The 21478-nt window shown below is 30.8% G+C and overlaps 2 protein-coding genes and 2 long non-coding RNA genes across 5 annotated transcripts; 3 read left to right on the top strand and 1 right to left on the bottom strand.

Moving 5' to 3' along the window:
* The first annotated feature begins 1287 nt into the window (after window positions 1–1287).
* Window positions 1288–4290, top strand: LOC140875536 (putative disease resistance protein RGA1). 2 transcript variants are annotated; one of them, XM_073279245.1, is made up of 2 exons: window positions 1305–1374; window positions 1472–4290. In XM_073279245.1, the coding sequence occupies exon 2, from the start codon at window positions 1696–1698 to the stop codon at window positions 4138–4140; it is 2445 nt and encodes an 814-aa protein (XP_073135346.1). In that variant the 5' UTR covers window positions 1305–1374; window positions 1472–1695; the 3' UTR covers window positions 4141–4290. The 2 variants fall into 2 exon arrangements, with proteins under 2 accessions (XP_073135345.1, XP_073135346.1); XM_073279244.1 differs by having other exon boundaries at window positions 1288–4290.
* Window positions 4291–11709: 7419 nt separating this feature from the next.
* Window positions 11710–12261, top strand: LOC140893232 (uncharacterized). Its single transcript, XR_012153078.1, has 3 exons — window positions 11710–11802; window positions 11881–11997; window positions 12085–12261. It is a non-coding gene; the product is annotated as an uncharacterized lncRNA (long non-coding RNA).
* Window positions 12262–12633: 372 nt separating this feature from the next.
* LOC140867161 (uncharacterized) lies at window positions 12634–14093 on the top strand. Its single transcript, XR_012145072.1, has 3 exons — window positions 12634–12813; window positions 13834–13941; window positions 14037–14093. It is a non-coding gene; the product is annotated as an uncharacterized lncRNA (long non-coding RNA).
* Window positions 14094–16102: 2009 nt separating this feature from the next.
* On the bottom strand, window positions 16103–20825 carry LOC140874356 (CSC1-like protein At1g32090). The gene is made up of 9 exons (XM_073277642.1): window positions 20779–20825; window positions 20273–20425; window positions 20100–20130; window positions 19914–19967; window positions 19507–19608; window positions 19205–19324; window positions 19022–19102; window positions 18581–18921; window positions 16103–16193 (listed from the first exon to the last, which is right to left on the bottom strand). The coding sequence occupies exons 1-9, from the start codon at window positions 20823–20825 to the stop codon at window positions 16103–16105; spliced, it is 1020 nt and encodes a 339-aa protein (XP_073133743.1).
* Window positions 20826–21478: the final 653 nt, after the last annotated feature.

A 21478-nucleotide genomic window follows, 5' to 3' on the forward strand; every position in this document is an offset into this window, starting at 1 on the left:
AGTATTTTTAATAAAATACCTAATATACCAATAAATAGTAAAGATGAATTCTTAACTAGCGCTTATGCCAAAACATTAGGAGGAGCTATTAAATTTATTAAAGATGTTATAACAAAGAAATGTCATGAAATAACATTAAATAAAAGAATATCCAGATCTTACAAACAAAACAATAAACTTTGTTGTGACAAAATGGAATTCACAGTAAAAAAATACGGTTGTAAAACAAACATGTCACACAAACATTTAAAACGACAGAAACAGAATAAATTTAATAAACCTTATAAATATTTTAACAGGAAATTTATTCCTTATAAGAAAAAGATATTTAAGAGGAATTTCTTCAGAAAACCTTATAAAAGAAAATTTTATAAAAAGTTTGATAACAAAAAATCACCTTGCCCAAAGGGTAAAGGAAAGAATTGTACATGTTGGTTGTGCAACGAAGAAGGACATTATGCGAATGAATGTCCAAAACGAAACGAAAAGAAAAATAAAGTTAAACTTCTTGAAGAAATATATACTATTGATTCTATCCAGTAGAAACAATTGAATTTTCATCAGACGATGAAAATATTTATTATCTTGATGAATCAAGTGAATCAGATTTTGAATCCGATTCCACATTTGATAATTCAAGAAATAATAATGATTAAAATAAAGACAAGGGCATTTTCGGAAAGACAAATATAGGGAGTAAATTGAAAGTTATGTTTGATTTAGGAAGTTATCTACAAGTTGCCCATATTATATAGTGATTCAAATTAATATAATTGATATTTGTTTTTGGTTTTTGAAAACAATTTTTATTTTAAATATAAAAACGACCTCAAATTTATCATCTTGCATTGTTTCTATTAATTTTAAAATTATAAAACGGCATAATAATTGATATTATTCATGCCCAGAAGTCAACCATACGCAATTGGTGGTTGTTGGTCAACTTGTAAAGTGTTTTTTAATAATGGCGTCGGCAAGATTCCTTTGTAATCCCAAATTCAAAAAAATTAAAAACTGCAGATGGCTCCGACGTGCATGCCAAGTTATATATTTTCTATTTCTCCAAATTAAATTTTAAATTCCAAATTCAAATTCTATTTTCTATTTCTCCAAACATAGTACGTCGACGTGCATGCCAACCCATATATTCTTGCCTGCATGCCCACTTGCGTTTTGTTAATTAAAAGTTGTAGTTAGTCTCAAATGCATGTGCTCTGTTTTATTTTATTCTTATATATAGTGCAAATTTGCATTTTTTGACCACTATCATTTCTGAATTCACTCCGATCCGCAAGAACAATTCTCTTAATTATTATGGCTGATGCTAGCATTTCGATGGTGTTGGATCGATTGGCTCCGATCATCGAGAAGAAGGTACGAGATGAGGTGTGTTTGATGCTGAACGCAAACGATGAAGCTCAAAAACTTGCACTGAAACTGAAGAAGATTCATGATGTGCTGATGGATGCAGAGCAACAAGTAGTAACGGATCCGAAAGTTAAAAGTTGGCTGGATAAGCTTCAAGATATTTCCTACGACATCGACGAGGTGTTGGATCTGTGGGATTTGGACATTCAGAAGCGACGGCTCGACGAATTGGACGACGATGATGATTCACAATCACTGCTGCACAAGGTAAGTTCCTTTCTCCAATCTCTTTGCTTGTGCTTCAGACAAAGTATAGAGCGTCGAACTATGGCCAAAGACATCAAGAAACTAAACGAGAGGCTGGATTTAATTGCCCAACAAAATGAGAATGAATTCAAATTCATTCCCAATTTGAGCCGAGTATCTCAAGTTGGTTTTAAGCCACTCACAACTACGTCAGTTGTGGATGTTTCTAAGATGGAAGGAAGAGATGATGATCTGAAGTCACTGATGAAGAAATTGTTGCCTGAGAGTACTGTGAAAGAAGATGGCATCCTGCAGATTGTGTCCTTAGTAGGGTTGGGAGGAATGGGGAAAACCACTCTGGCTCAACTTGCTTTTAATGATGATACATTGAAGGATCACTTTGATCCTTCAATGATGATATGGGTATGCGTTTCTGATCCTTTCGACCGAATCAAGATTGCCAAAGCAATCTTAGAAAAGGTTACTGGGAATTCTCCGAATGTTTCTGAGTTTGAATCATTACTGGGACAAGTTAAGAACTCTATCTCAGGACAAAGATTCCTTCTTGTCTTAGATGATGTTTGGTTGAAGGATGAGGATGACACGATGTGGAATCCACTAAAGATCACTTTGATCAAGAGTGGTGCTCCTGGGAGTAGAATTTTGGTGACAACGAGGAAAGAAAAGGTTGCAAAGATAATGGGAAGCGCTCAAATACAATTATTGGATCCATTATCAGATGCGTATTGCTGGTCAATCTTGAGCCGATTTGCGTTCCATGAAAGAAATGAAGGTGACTGTTACATGCTTAAAGAAATTGGTTGGGAGATAGCCTTAAAATGCAAGGGCTTGCCATTGGCTGCAAAGACTTTAGGGAGTCTATTGCACCGCAAAAGCAGCCTTCAAGAGTGGGAACATGTGTTGAAGAGTAAGATGTGGGAAATAGATGACGTGAGGAAAGATATTTTCCGTATTCTAGCATTGAGCTACAACGATTTACACCCAGCGGTGAAACGTTGCTTCTCCTATTGCGCCATCTTTCCAAAGGATTCCGACATAAATGTCGATGAATTGATAAGGATTTGGATGGCACAGGGATTTCTCTACTCAACTGGCACTTCAGGTGACATGGAGATGAAAGGGCGAGAATATTTTGAGGATTTAGCAATGCGTTCTTTCTTCCAAGATTTTGAAAGAGGTGGCAGGGTAGGAGTCGAGCGCATCATATCGTGCAAAATGCATGATCTTGTGCACGATTTTGCCCAATTCTTGACAAATAATGAATGTTTGATTGTAGAAAATACTAAGGTTGAGGTCAAAGATGTCCGTCATCTAAACTTGCTGAATTTCAAAGCAAAGGCCACCATGGATATGTTTTCGCAATCCCAAATAGAAAAGTTATGTAGTTTTACATGTAAAGACAATGAGATTCCTCTGAATTCGTTGAACCATTTGAAAAGGGTCAAATTGCTAAAATTAAGTGATTGTAAGTTGGAAGATGTTCCTACGGAAATTGAAAATTTAATTCACTTGAGATATTTGGATCTTAGTGGAAATTATTTATTCGAAAAGCTCCCAAAGTACATATGTGATTTGCACAATTTGCAAACATTGAACCTCACAAGGTGTGGCAATCTCTCGGGACTTCCGCTCGGAATCCACAGACTTGTGAACTTGAGGCATCTGTTGGTTTATGGAACTCCAGGAAGGTTCAAGTTTAGGGAGGGATTTGAGAAACTAGTGAATCTTCGAAGCTTGGATTGTTTCCGTTGTGAAAGAGAAGCCGGAAATAAGCTGGGGTATTTGAAGGACTTGAACTTGATCGGAGGATCTGTACATGTTTACATAGAGGATATGGATGATGGATGTGATGATGTGGCGGATGCGGAGAAGGCCAACTTAAAACACAAGGCATTTCTTGAACATCTGGAATTATTTTGCGTAGGAGTGGTTGGGTCAAGAGTAATAGATGCTCTACAACCATCGCCAAACTTGCGTGGTCTTCGTTTTATCGGCTCGTATTTACCAAACTGGATGGCCACGCTCATCAATCTTAGGAAACTCAAGATTGAAAGGGGAGGAAAGGATATTGATGTTTTGCATTCTCTGAGGAACCTGCCTTTCCTTGAAGATCTTACTTTATATCAGTTGGAAATGGAGCGTTTGAGTGTTGAGTTTTTTGGACTAAGTAGAACAAAGACACAATATTCAGCAATAATAGCATTCCCCAATTTGTTGAGTTTTCGCTTACAACATTGTTGGAGGTGGAGAGAGTGGGAAGACATAGGAGAAGATGAAGAAAATGAAAACATCTCCTCTGTACTTGCACGCCTTCAACATTTGGAAATTGTTGGTTGTCCGGAAATCAAGGCATTGCCACATCGTCTCCTGCGCAAGGCGGCATCGTCCCTTCAAATTTTTGATATCGATGATTGTTACTCTTTAGGAGAGCGTTATGGTGAAGAAAAAGGAGAAGACAGGGATGAAATTGCACACATTCCATTTGTTCGCATAACATATTCTTAATCATGTTGGTGCTAAGATAAAAGTTGCTCTCTTCGCCCTCTTTTTTTTTTTTTTTTTTTTTTCAATTTCAATAAATAATTACATTACTTTTTGTTTTGTAATTATTAGATCACATCAGATCAGATCCGACTCTCCCCTCACTGTTTCTTATTCTTAGATGTGTTCATCGGTCGGTTCGGTTTTAATTTGTCCAAATTGAGTTCGGTTTTTCGATTTTCGATTTATGAAAAATGTAATTCGAAGTCAAACCGTTTTACTTCGGTTCGGTTTTATACTATAATGGACCGGTTTATATGGCTCGGTTTGATCAATAATACATAACAAAATAAAATGTAGATGTTTTCATTAGTCAGTTCAATTATTAAAACAAAAATGTAACATTTTTGTATAGATGCATTTCTAAAACTCCGAAAGATTCATGATCCTGATGACTGAATACGTTTCTAAAATGTAGATGTTTTCATTAGTCGGTTCAATTATTAAATGTAATAATATAAATATATTGTAAAATATAATATGTTATCTTTTTAAATAATTTTTAGTAAATTTTTTAAAAATAAAGTTTAAATGAATTACATAAACAAAAATTAACTAAAAATTACATTAAACAACCATCAATTAATCAACTCTGAATTACATAAACAACAATCAACTAAGAATTATTCAAAATGATTATTCATTCACTAAATATCATCTCATAACATATATAATATAAATACAAATATAAACAAAATTATTAATTTAATTAAATTTTGTTTTTTTCAGTCGGTTCGGTTTTGACATGTATAATCCAAAACTAAACCAAATAAACTTTGGTTTTAAGATTTATATCCGAATTACAAAATACGGTTTTCGATTCGGTTCGATGTTTGATTTTTTTGGTTTGGATTTACTATTTTTTTTGGGTTATCCAAAATTTGAACACCCCAACTATTCCTTGAATTTTGTATGGTTAATTGCAACTGTTTTTCGCATTACCTTAATATAAACACAATTTCTAAATTATTTTTAAAATTAAAATTAATAAAATATTTTCAATTATGCATTATAACTAAATCATGTTTTCGATCACAAAATTTGAAAAAATGGACTTGGTCAACCATTTTTTTTTTAAAAAATGGCATCTCAAAGTATATTTGAAATGCACTTGAGGGTGGATTTTTCTGTGACCAAGGTTGGATTAAAAACCTCGGTTTTCAATGTTTTAACTATTCTAACATTATATGTGTGTGTGGTATATAAACTTTAACATCTCTTTAAAGATTATCATAACTTTTAAAGTGGATGTGTGATTCTCTGTACCATGTGTGTTGTTTATCAAAAAAAAATATTATATTTTGCTGGAAAAAAAAAACTAATTTACTATTAGTATATCATCAATAGGATGCACGAAATGTTATTTTATATAATTAATGACTAGAATCAGTAAGTATACGTGTTTGAATAATAATTATTTTAAAATATTGATATAATATAATGAATATAATTAAATTTTAAATATTATTATGAAAAATATTTGTCAGTTGATATAACACTCAAATGGGGTAACAATCTTTGGCGATCAAATTGACTTATTTTATATTTTGACTATGTGAGACAGTTTCATAGTAATCATGTGTTAAATTAAATATTATATTGAAAAACACTACGACGGTTATTCGCAACCCAAATAGGATATTTTTTTTGGCTAAAATATTTCTCTACATATATCTTCATATCATGTAAGCCACAACTCAATTCACCTAATTAATCAAATATTTAATTACATAATTCAAAAATTAGATATATTGAAAAACACATTACAGTTATTAGTTATCTATTACTATATAATAAAGCAAAAGGATACTATAATAACTACTTTTGATATATTTACGTGAACTTTCATATCTACCCTTATTAACTACAATTAATCCAAATTTATCCTTATTAAATACCATTAAATTTATATATTATCAATTAATTTTCACATAACTTAGTCGATTTATTTTCTATTTTAAAATTAAAATAAAAATCATGTTTTTTTCAATCAATTTTTCATCTCACAAAATATGATATTTTAAAATACAAACAATATATGCACACATATTACGTGTGCAAAGACGCTAGTTATAATAGTATATCATTTGTATTAATACGTTTATTTCGTACATTAATGATGCATTGCATTATTTTTTTAAAAAAAAATGTTATCGGAGTATAGTTTTTAAAAAAACAATTGAGAGGTGTTTTTAGATTTTTTTAGAATGAAAGACAATTATGAAAATTGTAACACAATAGTTTTTTGAAATATTAAAAAAAATTATATAATTGTTGTCCAAACACATATTTATTTTTAAAACAATTTTTAAAAACATTTCATAATTTTTTTTCAGAAAGTGACACCCCTAAAAATATCGGGCCTGGTATGACCTGAGCCCATCAGTCCATTCCCAAAGAGGTTGATTCAAACTCATTCGACCATATTGTGCAAAGACCCAAGCCTTATGAAAGCCCAAATAATACACATTTCTATAAGGACTAGTAATTACCACGTGCCACGCACGTGAACGACGTATTAATTTATTAAATATAATATAAAATAAATTTAAATTTATTTATATTTATAATAAAAATTAAATTATCAATAATTAAATTTTCAAATAATATGTAATTGTTTGATTTTTTTAGATGTATTAAGTTTTTAATAGTTGTTAAATATCTTATACTTGAGTCTTAAGTTTTCTAATGTAAAATTAAAGGTTGAATTTAGGTGATTAATGACATAATTAATGGCACAATTACATCCAAATAATTTGACTTACAATATTGCTCTAATTTTTATCATCTAACTTCAAAAAATAATCAATTTCATTTTTAAATTGTTAATTAAATTAATCAATGTAGTATATTAGCAAGTCAATGCATAAATTAAACCACGTTTTTTTTCTTCCTTTTTTGCGCCAAGTACCCAACTATTATCTCAATTTTACATTTATATCCCAAACTATTTTCAATCCAATAAAAAATAACAAAAATATAAACATGAAATTGCTAAATTATTTAACTTCTAATTTTTATTATTTCAACTGTATTTTAACTCTCTTTCAATAAATTTTTCTATAATTAATTGTTAAAGTATACAAATACATTTCTCAAAAAATTAATCCTAAAGAAATAACCAAATAAAATTCTAATTCTAATTATTGAATTCAAAATAAAATTCTATAGCACTATTAAAATAAGTTTTTATCATTTATTTAATATTCGTTATAAGTAAATGAAATAATTTTTTTAAAGTTTTGAAAAATCTAAATTTTAAAATTGTGTCTCTTGGCTTCCCGTCACTATTTTAAATCCTAAAGAAATAACCAAATAAAATTCAAATTCCAATTATTTAATACAAAATAAAATCATATATCACTATTAAAATATGTTTTTATAATTTATTTAATATAAAAAATTTGCAAATATTTAGTTAATATGCAATTAACGGATCCATTAACTGCAATTCAATTAAAGCCATTAATTCATATATTATTATTATTAATATTATTATTATTATTATTATTATTATTATATCTATATAATCGAAATATATATTTACTTTTATACCCTAATTAAAAATTTGGCTTTGACTTCTATATCTCTACATATTTTTATATGATCTTAAATAAAGTGTAGAATAAAAGTACAAAATTGTTATTTCACAATTGTAAAACTATACCTTTTATTCACACTTTTAGATAAGTGATAGAAAATAGATAATAGATAATAGATAATGGGTAATAGATATTTATTTTTTAGGCTCTGAAATTCAGATTTTTTTTAAGGAATAAACCAAATTAAATGAATGTAAACAATATATATTAGTTTTATTGAAAATTGGTTTTAACATTAAAATATCATTTTTTTTCTAAATCTGTTTTATATTTATTGTTATTATCATTTAAAATAGCATTTTTTATTGTTTTTAGCATTTAATAATTTTAAAATAACATTGCATATATAATTAATGATTGACACGTCAGCTGTTGCCTTGTACGTGTTCAAGGTGGTTGCTCATTATATCAAAACTCTATAATTCATATTTTAATTAATTACTCATTTAATTGATCTAATATTTCATTCACACAATCAAAAAATATTTTTATATATAATTGATCTAATATTGAATGTACACAGTCAAAAATATTTTTAATAATTTCAATTTTATCCTTTCAACTTGTCAGTTATAAATGTTGGCTTTCATTTAATTTTTAATTAATAAATAATCAATTTTATTTTTTAATTGTTAATCAAAAAATATATGTACTTCTTGTAACCTAGAAATATTATATTAGCACTATAAATGAAATTGAAGTGCAAATACATATGTAACAATTTTTTTAATTTTATAAACTATTTAAAAGATGAAATTATTGATATTTTTTTTTTAGGCTCTTAAAATTCAGATTTGTTTTAAGAGATAAACCAAATTAAATGAATGTAAACAATGTGCAAATATTTAGTTAATATGCAATTAACGAATCCATTAATTTCAATTCAATTAAAGCCATTAATTCATATTGATATATATATTTTTTTGAAAGGTATATTATTATTATTATTATTATTATTATATATATATATATAATCAAAATATATATTTACATTTATACACTAACTAAAATTTGATTTTTTTTTTGGGAACTAAAATTTGACTTTTATTTTTATATCTCTACATATTTTGATATGAACTTACATAAAGTGTAGAATAAAAATGCAAAATTGTTATTTCACAATTGTAAATCTTTAATCTTTTATTTACACTTTTAGATAGGTAATAAATAATAGATAATAGGTAATAGATATTTGTTTTTTAGGCTCTGAAATTCAGATTTTTTTTAAGGGATAAACAATATAGATATTTGTTTTATTGATAATTGGTTTTAATATTAAAATATCATTTCTTCTAAATCTGTTTTATGTTTATTGTTATTATTATTATTTTAAAATAGAATTTTTTTATTGTTTTTAGCATTTAATAATTTAAAAATAACATTGTATATATAATTAATGATTGTCACGTCAGCTGTTGCCATGTAGGTGTTCATGGTGGTTGTCCATTATATCAAAACTCTATAATTTGTATTTTAATCAATTACTCATATAATTGATCTAATATTTCATTCACACAATCAAAAAATATTGTTATATATAATTGATCTAATTTGCATGCACACGATCAAAAATATTTTTATTAATTTCAATTTTATCCCAATTGCAACATGTCAGTTACATATGTTGGCTTTCATTTAATTTTCAATTAATAAATAATCAATTTTATTTTTTAATTGTTAATCAAATCAATGTAGTATATAAGTAAGTTATAAAGGCATAAACCACATTTTTTTTCTTTTATGCCCCAACTAATATCTCACATTTACATTTATATCTCAAACTATCCTCAATCCAGTAAAAAATAACAAAAATATAATCATGAAATTACTAAATATTTAACTTCTAATTTTTATAATTTCATTTGTGTTTTAACTCTCTTTCAATAAATTATTTTATAAAGAATTTTTAAATTATAAAAATACGTTTCTCAAAAAATAAATCCTAAAGAAATAACCAAATTAAATTATTATTCTAATTATTTAATTCAAAATAAAATTCTATTGCAGTATTAAAATAAGTTTTTATCCTTTTCAAAAAAAAATAAGTTTTTATCATTTATTTAATAGTTCTCATAAGTAAATGATATATTTTTTTTATTTTTTTAAAAGTCTAAACTTTAAAATTGTGCCTGTTGGTATTATATTAAAATAAGAATGATTCACTTAGAAAATTCAAAAATAATTTTTTTTTCAAAAAATAAATCCTAAAGAAATAACCAAATAAAATTCTTAAAAATTCTTATTCTAATTATTTAATTCAAAATAAAATCCTATAGCAGTATTAAAATATGTTTTTATCCTTCTAAAAAAAAATAAGTTTTTATCATTTATTTAATAGTCCTCATAAGTAAATGAAATATTTTTTTTATTTTTGAAGAAATCTAAACTTTAAAATTGTGTCTCTTGGTATTAAAATAAGAATGATTCACTTAGAAAATTTAAAAATAATTTTTTTCTCATGTTTTCTTTATAATAATTAACTTTAGGAATATGATGAAAATAAATTAAAATATAATGTTGTATTCAATTATTCAAAAAAATAAATGTACCACTTTAATGAATAAGCAACACATTGATTCTCCACAATTTTAATATCCCAAATTTGACTCTAATTTTTACACTATTTTTCCACACAATGCCCATGCAATTAATACACATAATTCATAGTTTTTGGGCAATATAGTAAATACGCAATAAAAACTTTGCCCACCATTCATATTTTTATAGTAGAAAATAGATATATTCAAGGTTGAGCCTATGTGACTGTGCCCAAAAGGCGAAGGCGTAGCAGGGGTGAAAAAGGACCGACCCGAGCCCAAGAGTGAAAGGCTGGACCAAGACTATTGGATATAGGAAACCCTTATGAATCTCTAAAGATAAAGGGAGATCTCGATAAAATCAGGATTGGATCAAGACCACTAAATCGGTTAAGAATCTTAGCCGCTACAACAATTGAGTCCTATCACCAAGGGACTCCTACCTTGGGTAGAATCCTACTATAACAAGTATTCTATCTCTACAAGGTAACTAACCCCTTCTACTTCTATAAATACCAAGGTTTTGTTTATAATATTACATATTCATTTTTATTCACACATTTACTCACTTATATTCCCTTGCTCTCTCGAATTTATGGCTCCCTTAATACTCATAATATGAGTACTGACATAAGCACCGGAGGAGTCACTTCGAAAACACCTTCAGTTTCCGCTGACCCTAATTTTGTCCGTGCAGAGTTCTATTTTGACCTTGAGGAGTTGGTGTAGTAACACTGGTAAGGATTCTGCTGACATCGAAACAACTAGAACTCCTAGAGGTCGCACAAAAATGGATAGTCTTGCTATATAAAGAGTTCAAGGATTTAAAAAGGATGTTGCATTCAATAAATTTGGATAGCCAGTTGGAGAATCTGCTATTGCAATGCAGAGTTATATTGGTGTGGTTGCACGGGAAAAGGTTAATATTTGTTACAAGACTTGGAAGCAAGTTCCAGGAGATGATAAAGAATTGATATGGGATTTGGTTAACGGAAGTAATTTAGCATGTATTAATATTTAGGATATATGTAATATTATTTGATTAAATCTTTCTAATGTATTTCCAATTTTGTGATTTGTAGTTGTTGTATAATGTTGACGCAAAGTGAAAGAAGGGTAGGGTTGTTTGCGATCAGCAAACACTAAGTGGCGTCAGTACAATACCCATCTCACTCAGACGTTCATTTAAGCCATCTTGATAAACCTGCGGAGTTGTACGAGCCACCTGCTGGATATGGTATACCAAAAGATTATTGGAGTTCTTTTGTCATTAGTCGCATGTTTGGAGACTTCATTGTAAGATTCTTAATTATTTATAATTTGTAAACAGTCGACAAAAATTCATTCTTTAAAGATTATTCATATTTGATATGTCGCATATTTTAAATGACTAGAAAGTAAGTGTGCAACAGAAAGAGGGGAGAAAACAACACATATATCCTCATCGACTTTCATGTAAGGGATATGCACGCTTGGCTGAAGAAATAGTAAGAATTTCTTTTGGCATATTTATTTACAAACCCTCCAATTAATTCACATATGTTATTGTATTTTTCTTGTTGTAGGCGACTGAATTATGCAACGATGATGACATTAGCAGGGCTATTATGTGGAAGAAAGGAAGAGTCAACAAATCAGGGGACTTTGAAGGGGAGGATTTGGTGCAAAGAGTACAAAAGATTGTAAGTAAATTCACAGTTCAAAAAACTCAGCAATTTTGTTGAAATAACAACTGTTTTAGTAATTATTCTTTTTAATGTGCATGATAGGATGATTATATCCAACAAAAACGAGATGGTGTGCTGAAAATTGAAGGGACAAAAGAGGATATCCTTACAAAAGCACTTGATACCAAAGAATATTATGGGCGTTTGAAGGGTATTGGAGGTCATGTCACTCCAACATTATATTTCAATGCTGGTAGAACATGGAAGAGTGTTGCAATTCCCACAGTTGTAATCAATGAGCATGAAAGGAGGTTGGTTGAAGCAAATAAAATAATTTCAGAACAAGATGCACATATACAAAGACTTGAAACAATGATGTATACCATGGGTTCACATTTTACTTGAGGACAAAGGTAGTTGCTCAGTGAAAAATCAAATTAAGCAAGCCGAGATGGAAGACAAGGATGATGAAGACCTGCAGATTTTGAGTAAATTCGATTCTTTACAGGTATGGCAGTATTTATGGGAATATTAAGTAGAAGTAATAAAATATATTGACATGTCTATTTTCTTTTTTAGGGTAAATCAACTGCATTAACTTTGGAATCTAGCACAAATATTGTTGCATATGGTACAGTTATTTGTGTTGACCCTCATAAGTTGCTTCATGGGTTTCCATTAGCAAAGAATTGCATGCGAGTCTCTATTGATGTAGCAGTTGAGAAATCAGCGCCTTTGCCATGTCCTATTGCAAATGAATGTAAAGTAGTTGGTGATGCTCTTGGAACCCATGTGGCTTGGCCACAACACTTGATAGTGGAGCAAGATAATGTAAATCTGATATTGTAACTTTTTTCATTATTTAACCTATCTAACTTGTATGTATTTACAAATTTAATAGAAGCCTCGAAAGAAGGATTTGGCACCACGTACCCAAAGAGAAACATGTTGTGTCACCTAGTGTCCCAAGGACATTACATATGTTGAATTGTTATAGCAAGCATGCTTTCGGTGAAGAAATATTTATATCACTGCATTTAGATCATGAGGTGTTTGACGATGATTATGTACTTCTTTTGAACCTTGAGGACATTGATGGTTTGTATCATGTTGGGCCAGTATCAGGCAATTGTGTAATTGCCTATATATAGAAAGTTTTTTTTCCTTAAGCTAAGTAATTCATCAACTTCATATTTGAATTGACATGCATGTTTAATTTTATTATATTTACAATGAAATGTATCTTTACAAAAAAAATGTTGGGAGATAACAAGAAAGAAAAATTCAGATTTGTGAATCCACACAAAATCTCGGATATGGGAGAAACTACACACGACAAAAAAGTAATCTTTAAAGGTTGAACCAAAGGGAAAGTTCTTTAGCAGATAGGCTGAGTGGTGCATCGGTTGATCAACTAGTTTTGGTGCCATGTAATATCAGGTAAGTAAAAAATTTAAAATCACTTTGGTAGCTTTATTTTGATAATTTATATGAATTATAAGCACTAATTATGTTTTTTTGCGTAGTTATCGCTGGATTCTCAATGTCATTGAACTTTACAATGATGTTATTTATGTGTTGGATTCCTTAAGTCACCGCATTCGTAATGATGATTGGAAATATGTAGTGAAAATGTGAGTTCATATTTTTTTTTTACCAAGTACTTATGTCAATCATTCAAAAACTCATTTATCAAGTATATGAAGGGCCTTGAGATTGTTTAATTCAAACAAAGGAAGGAAGGGTAAGAAGAATGCTATGTGGGTAGTAGTACAGGTATGCATAATTATGTTTAATATATTATGTCTAAATATCTAAATTTGTCACCAACAATTTTCTCTACTTCCATAGGGTCCTCGGCAACCAGATGCAAAACAATGTGGTTTTTATGTGATGAGATATATGAGAAAAATTATTCAATAAGTGGAGAATATCGAGAACATTTCACTACGATCAATCGTAATCTTCCTTAACTTAAATAATTACAACTAAATTGTTATAAATTTGTAAAGTTATTGTTGATTGTTTTTGTATTAAAATAATCTATGTGACAGTTCTCAAAAGGTGAGTACTCTTTAGAAAAAATTAATGAGGTGCGTTCGGAGTTGACAGAATGTATACAAGAACACATTTATGAATAGATATGCACATGCATTTTGTGTCTTGAAGAATGCTACTATTGGAAGTATTCACAGTTCATTCTTTGATTAATCTTGGAGGTAAAATTAAAAATACTTGATATAACAGATTTTAGTGCACAAAAGAATTTGCTTTAGCCGTCAAAGTTAAAATCTGGGAACTTTGCTTAGCTTGATGACCAAGAATTAATGGTAATGTAATATTTCAGTTTCAAAAAAAAAAGTGATGTGTGCTGACTAAAAAGTTCATTTTCAATCAATTTAGCTGATTTTTGCTTCTTTGTCTCAACTATATTCGATTAGGATGATTGAGCTTTGATCATCGGTTTTAATCACCAGTCAGACGGTAGATTCAGTTGTTTTACAGTTTTCTGTTGGTTTGTGTATCGTGGGATTGTAGCATTCTTTGCTTGCTGACTTTTTTTGTTTGTTGTGTTCTTGATGTAACGTTAAATGTCTAGCATCGGGATTTGTTAGTTCAGTTAACTCAAGTTCATAATGTTTTATTTTTCGGTCATGGCAGTACTATTACTTTGTGTTTGTATTTTCAATTTTCTTCATGGAATTGTAGATGTTGATGATTTCAATTGTGCAGTTTTGTGTCTGAATTGTCTTGACAGAAGGCTTATTGATCTTCACCAAAAGGGTTGTTTCTGATGAACTTCAACTTCCAGTCGGTTCAGTATTCATCTTGGAGGTTGGAAGATGTATAATGATCTGAAGAATCAGTTCTGGTGAAAGAAGATGAAGAGCGATGTTGCAAGATTTGTATCCCGATGTTTGAACTGTCAACAAGTGAAAGCAGAGAGGAAGCAACCGGGTGGTCTGTTGCATAGTTTAGTTGTTCCTGAATGGAAGTGAGATCACATTTTGATGGATTTCGTCATGAAGCTATTGCGATCTGTTCAAGGATGCGATGCTATTTGGGTAGTGATCGACATATTGACGAAGTCGGCTTGCTTTATTCCATACAGGATGACGTATCGTCATGGTCAGATGGCTGAGTTGTATGTTAGCAACCACTAGTAGAAAAATCGCGTAAGACTTCGGTTAATAACCGAAGTCGTAGGAACATAATTACCGAAGTAGTGTCACGTGAAGTAATAGGGTACTTTTTTACTTCGTTAAATCACCGAAGTCTTATACCTTAAATTACCGAAGTCTTTGGTCATTTTTTGGAGGCAAAATTAGACCGGCGCCGAAGTAAAAACATATATTTTACTTTGCTCATTTCATAAGTTACGAAGTCAAATATATGCTTATACTTCGGTAATTAATGAATTTAATGAAGTAACAACTATGATTATACTTCGGTTCGTATACGAAATGAAATATTGTGTTTTACTTCATTAATTTATTTTATCACCGAAGTAAAATGCAATCTTATACTTCGCTTATTAATGAAATTATTGAAGTCATAGAATATTTTTTTACTTCATCAATTTCATTAACAGACGAAGTAATATAATATCTTTTACTTCGTTAATTTCCTATATTATCGTAGTAAAATGCATTCTTTTACTTCGTCTATTAATGAAATTGCCGAAGTAATAAAATTTGTTTTACTTCGATATTTTGATTAATATACGAAGTAGAAGATAATGATTTACTTCCATATTTTTCAATTACTAAAATTGTCGAAGCAATAAAATACATATGACTGCAACATTTAAATCAACGATGAAGTAAATTCTTCGATTTATTACGTTGATACTAAAATTGCCGAATTAATAGAACACATTGCTTGTAAATTAAAATTTAGGTACAATAATGTCATAAATATATTTTTGAAACTTAAAATACACTAATAATAAATCAATCCCAAAACGACAAGCATACATAAGTCAACAAGTCTATCCACCAAAATAACGCAAAATTATATGCACATATCCACACATACTTTCTCAACTAAACGTGTACACATCCACACGTATTTTTTCAAAAGAATTTACTATCCCAACGTGAATGACATATTTAAGTACCTACATGCGAGTAGACAAATTCACTCCATTCACTTCTAACTTCGTCAAATTGTTCTTGACTGTAACACTCATTCTTGACGCATCCTGCAAACTGAAATTCAAAAAAAGATAGGAATGTCACAGTAAACCAACAAGGCAGCAGTTGCAAACTGAAATCCAAAACAAAGAATAAGCAACAATCTATTTGGTATGCATGCTGACATGTATGATCAGCTAGTTATGGGTTTTAAAACTTGCCACAAAAATTGTTGTTCAAGATCATCTTTGCTCAAAACAATCCATACACGGTTGAAATTAAATGATTATATTGACACTTTAAAATAGATTTGTTCAAAACATAAACAATTAGAATCCTTTAGCTTATCCTCATGTAATAGGAGAAGCATTACACTTGCAATAAAGAGACAATCTCATCCTATCATGTTCAGGATTGAATCAGTGTTTGAAACTGAGGGTTGCAACAAATCAAGCCATTTTGAAAGACTCACCACTGTCTGAAGACCATTGACCATTACTATCTTCTCATCAAGTGTATTACTTTCTGATAACCATACTTCAAAGGGCCCAAGAACTCTTTCAGTCTGGTTTACGAGATTCAAGCGTGCCTAAATAAGGATATCAAGAATGTGAATGATTAAGCTTAGACATAGTGAATCATGCATTAAAAAAAATAACTTATATTGTGTTTTGTGCATGGCTAAAAGAATATAAATTTCCAGCGACCTCACTTTGGGTCGTGGCTAGGTACAAGGCAGTCGAGACCTCGTTCCGATGTTGCATAGTGGAAGCGATGCACAACAAAAGGGAGAAAAATACACCTGAAATCCAGAAACTCAATAACTCTACCTGAAAAATACACAACCATTACAATATCACATATTATCAATACTCTACAAAATTATACTTAAGGTGAAGCAGCAATGGAAAACGCCCAGTGGCTGGAGAAAAATCACGAGTTTTATTTCACAGCAGCAAAACTTACCAGAATTAGGGCCATGATAGGATTATGGGGTGTTATTTCTTGCTAAACACGTACAATTTCAATCACATTTATCATTAAGACTGCGATTGTACAAATGCCAAGTGTAAGGAATAAAGTTTCCCAAGAATCAGGCACCATAGGATTTCTGTATCAATCAACTCCCTAGAAAGAAAAGGCCCGTGTTCACAGTTCTTAAATATCGAACTCCATTAATAGACACAGGAATATTACTAAAAATATATGTTCAACAAAGATATACAAGATTTAAAAATAACTGAAAAATTGAAACAAACCTTAGCTAGAGAAACATAATCCTTCAAACCACCGATCAATTCTCGTATCTGAGATTTGAAACATAAAATCCATTAATGAGAAGAAACAAATCGAAAGGGATCCAATTTCTAAACTGACTAGACATCAGTGTATATTATGAGCAGAAAATATCTTCTCTATACTTTTATGTTAAACAAAAATTCAATATTTTTCACGCTGCCAGGCTTGAGGCATGATGAGACTCCGCAATTGTATTACTGCACATGGCTGGGGGTATTTCTTAATGCACCTTAAATTAAAGTACAGAAAATTCAAGAAAAGATACAAGATTTGTCATCATTTACTTTTATCAGTAGATTAACAAGGGATGAAAACTTATAACCATACCTCACGATCGACAAAAGGTGAAGTATTGATAGAGAAATCATTGATCCTAATTAATGTCAATCACCGAGTAAATCATGCCTAGAGTGGATCCTAAACCGTGAATAAAGATATGATTATAGGTAATATCATATATCACTGTAAGGTAACTTTTGGCCAAAGTAATAATATAAACAAAAAGAGACATAATTTATTCTCTGTTTATTCCAAAATCTCCAAATGAAATAGATATAGAAATGTTGATGTAAACTCTTCCAGATATAAAACACATTAATCTTCTTGAGAATATTCAGATACTCTTTATAATGACCATCAAACATATCCCTTGATTTTCATCTTTTTCTATTGACACTTGACAGCATACCATCGTATTCCAGAAAAAGCAAGGCAACTAATTGCATTACATTCTAAGCACATCAACAAAGTTATCCTTCAAGATTTCTAATTCAACCTAATGGAGCATGGTGGTGATGAGTTAATGTATTTTACAATAAAAAGTGCATATATTGGTATACAGTGACAATAATAATTGGTTTTATCAGGGTATTCCAGTGTTAAACCTGTAGGTTTAGTAATTCATTCAAATTTCACTAATCACAGTGGTAAAACCAACCGTCATTCCCTTTGGATTCTCCACAAAAAATTATATCGATTATTACTACTTCAAGATATGAACTAAAAATAAAACCTAACCGTCCTTTTTCCAGTAGTACTTCATTAATCATTACTAAACACAACTATTGTTTATTTATTTTTAAAAAAAACACACACACACACACAACTATTCTTATATCCCATTTGAAACTGGAATGATATTTTTTTTTTCAATAGCTACTTACCATTCAACAACTGGCCAGAGAAATGGCGCGACTCTTTCCAGCCCTTCCAGATTCGGCAATGATTGAACAAAAGCAATAGGGATCATGTAAAAGAAAACCAACGCGAACACTGCTATTGAAATAACAAGTTTCCGAATACTAAGTGAAAAAAACATTATGGCCAAATTCTTCCAGTATACGTCACGTGGTTCAGTGGCCCAATTTGCCAACCAAAGTGTAGGATTTTTGCTCTGTTGTGTCTGGGCACAAACGGAAGCCCCCCATCTGGAATTAAACGATACAAAGGCAGCTGGTGTGACAGATTTAGAGTCCTTGAGAATTTTTTGGCGTTTCGTAGCCATCTAAATGAAAGGATCAAAATGGGAAAAAAAACAGAGAGAAAGAGATCAAAATATAAAATATAGAGGCCTGTCTCAAAAATAAAGAACAAGCACAACTCACCTTTCTATCAAAATCCTTTATTTGCTCTTTGTAAAAGTCGATTGAGTCGACCCTTTCACCCCACAGTCCAAGGCAGCCTCTCTGAAAGGCCAAATAGGATTATCAATAAATACAAGACTGCTTAACAGCAAACATACTTCATAGAATTTTTCTTGAGGGATTTTAAATAACAAAGTAGTGCACCTTCGTAGTTGGTCTCTTCCCTGGATGTCTCTCAAATTTAAGTTCATTGTAGTCCAGCCTATTTTGGAGACGGTTTCTTTTTCGAACAAGTTTAGCAAACTTATTAGCATCATATACACCCTACAAGCAAATGGTATGAGTTAACGAATAAAGGTTGGACAATAGAAGAATTTTCGCAAGTCAGTATAAAGGATGAAAGGCATTACTGAATGGAGTTGTAGAAGTTCTATTTTCGGGTCAAAACCTGAATGTGATGAAACAGAAGTTTTTTAGAATAAGAAATTTTTTACCACATTTATTACCTGGTGGCATAGATAATGATCTGGATGGGTTCTCCGAAAGAAGCTCTCCACATTATCTGATATCGAACGTCCAGAAACATTCGGCACGTTCCTAACAAGAACCTGAGGATAGTTCAAATGAGAATAACCAAAACAACACAGTTTTGAAGTGAAACAAGGAATAAGAATAGATGTGAGTGATTCTTAAAACACGGGTTGTATCAGATTTACAAGCTAATAACACAAAGAGCTGGATTCTTTGATTGCAAATGACGTCAACAGTTGAACTCACGGTGAATTGTTCAGCGCGCCTGCCTTGTGAAGCCAAAAATTTTAGTCGCATTGACACAACCTTACCATATTCCTTATAAAGCAAGAAACAAATCCAAAATGTGAACAAGTACTCCAATGATATGTGGATAAAGAACCTGAAATTCAATCACGGCATGTCTTTTCTCAGCAAGCATGTATAAGTAGCAAGCCTAAACAAGAAAAGTATCGAGAATGCAACAATGAGTTGTGTTCCTATATTTTCTATTTGATGAGTTATCTGTGTGATTCTGCACAACTGGAAACGTGGACGTTCAGTTTTCCTTTAAAAAATCCATGTTCACCCTTTCAAAAATTTGAACATCTACTGTGAACCTAGTTAAATTAACATTTTTTATATTTAGAATGAACTTAAATATTTTGGTTTACAAAATAAATCTAAATGTTGATAATGTGTCAGTGGTGAGATCATAAGCCATGACTCATGTATTTCAGGGAAGAGAGACATGAAACTTACTTGAAGGAATTGGGACGAATATTTGATATGGAAAGCTTGTCAATGTTGCTCACAACCAAGTCACGTTGCAGGAAAAATAAAGTACCACCGGATGCGTTCACTGGAAGCAGAACTAGGAGTGCAACAATGGCCACAGGTCCGAATATTTTCAAGCTGTCAAATGCAAAGAAAAACATAACAAGTGTAAATGACCGGAAAATAATCTATGCATTTTCAAAATATATATTTGAAAAACAAGATGACATTATCTAAGAAAACTTTGCATTAATCATCACGTTTAACTAAATTCTCATAATTGTGTGAATCTAGGGGAGATGACGATCATGTTATGTTGACGTAGCATGATGCTCTGAAAATCTTGTGACATAAATACAAGAAATTGTCCAGGAAAAAGTTCACATATTGAGGGAATATTGAAGCCTAGAGTTCCAGTCATGTGATACACGTAGATTTACTACTGTATAATAAAAGCAAACTTGAACCTCAAACAAATTCCAGGAATTTACAGCACAAAAGAATAGCCTATTCGACTTAAAGTGCAACCCAAGGCCATCAAATTAATAACAAAACAAAAATTAAATCCAGGAGTGGGCCTGAGTAATTGAGTGAGAGGGAGGAAGACACAACAACAATCCTAAATATTTAAGGAAAGAATTCTGAATAAATAGAAAAATTACATAATTCAAATGACTATGCCCCAGCCAGGTCTTCGGTCAAATAAAACATAAATCGCAGCTAAATGAGCAGAAAGTTATGGGCTTGGCTCAAATACTAACTTGAGCTTTGAAATCAACCTAGAACACTAATAATCGAAAAGAAATAGTTGTGGAACTCACCGGAGAAGACGCACGGAGCAACAGGTCAGGAACAGGGCTCGGTTTGGGCATAAACGAGCATAAAACATGGTGAATCATGGTTCAAATCGAAGCTACTGATCTTCAATACCATTTTGTTTCAAAATCTGGAAATCGATATTGAGGTATACACCACAGATTTCCAACAAAAACCAATACAATCCTTTGCAAGAGGACCATAAACCTTTTCCTAACAGTCGACCTCTCCAGAGCTGCGGTGGACCGGTGGGATCGGGAATGGAGATCGAGAAAGAGATCGAGAGAGGAACCCTAAAGGAGAGAATGGGTATGTCTACGCAACGGGAGTAAAAAAGAACCGATTCTACCTATTACTTCACCAATTATCCATTAT

The sequence above is a fragment of the Henckelia pumila genome, chromosome 1, assembly GCF_033568475.1.
Source record: "Henckelia pumila isolate YLH828 chromosome 1, ASM3356847v2, whole genome shotgun sequence".
Lineage (NCBI taxonomy): Eukaryota > Viridiplantae > Streptophyta > Magnoliopsida > Lamiales > Gesneriaceae > Henckelia > Henckelia pumila.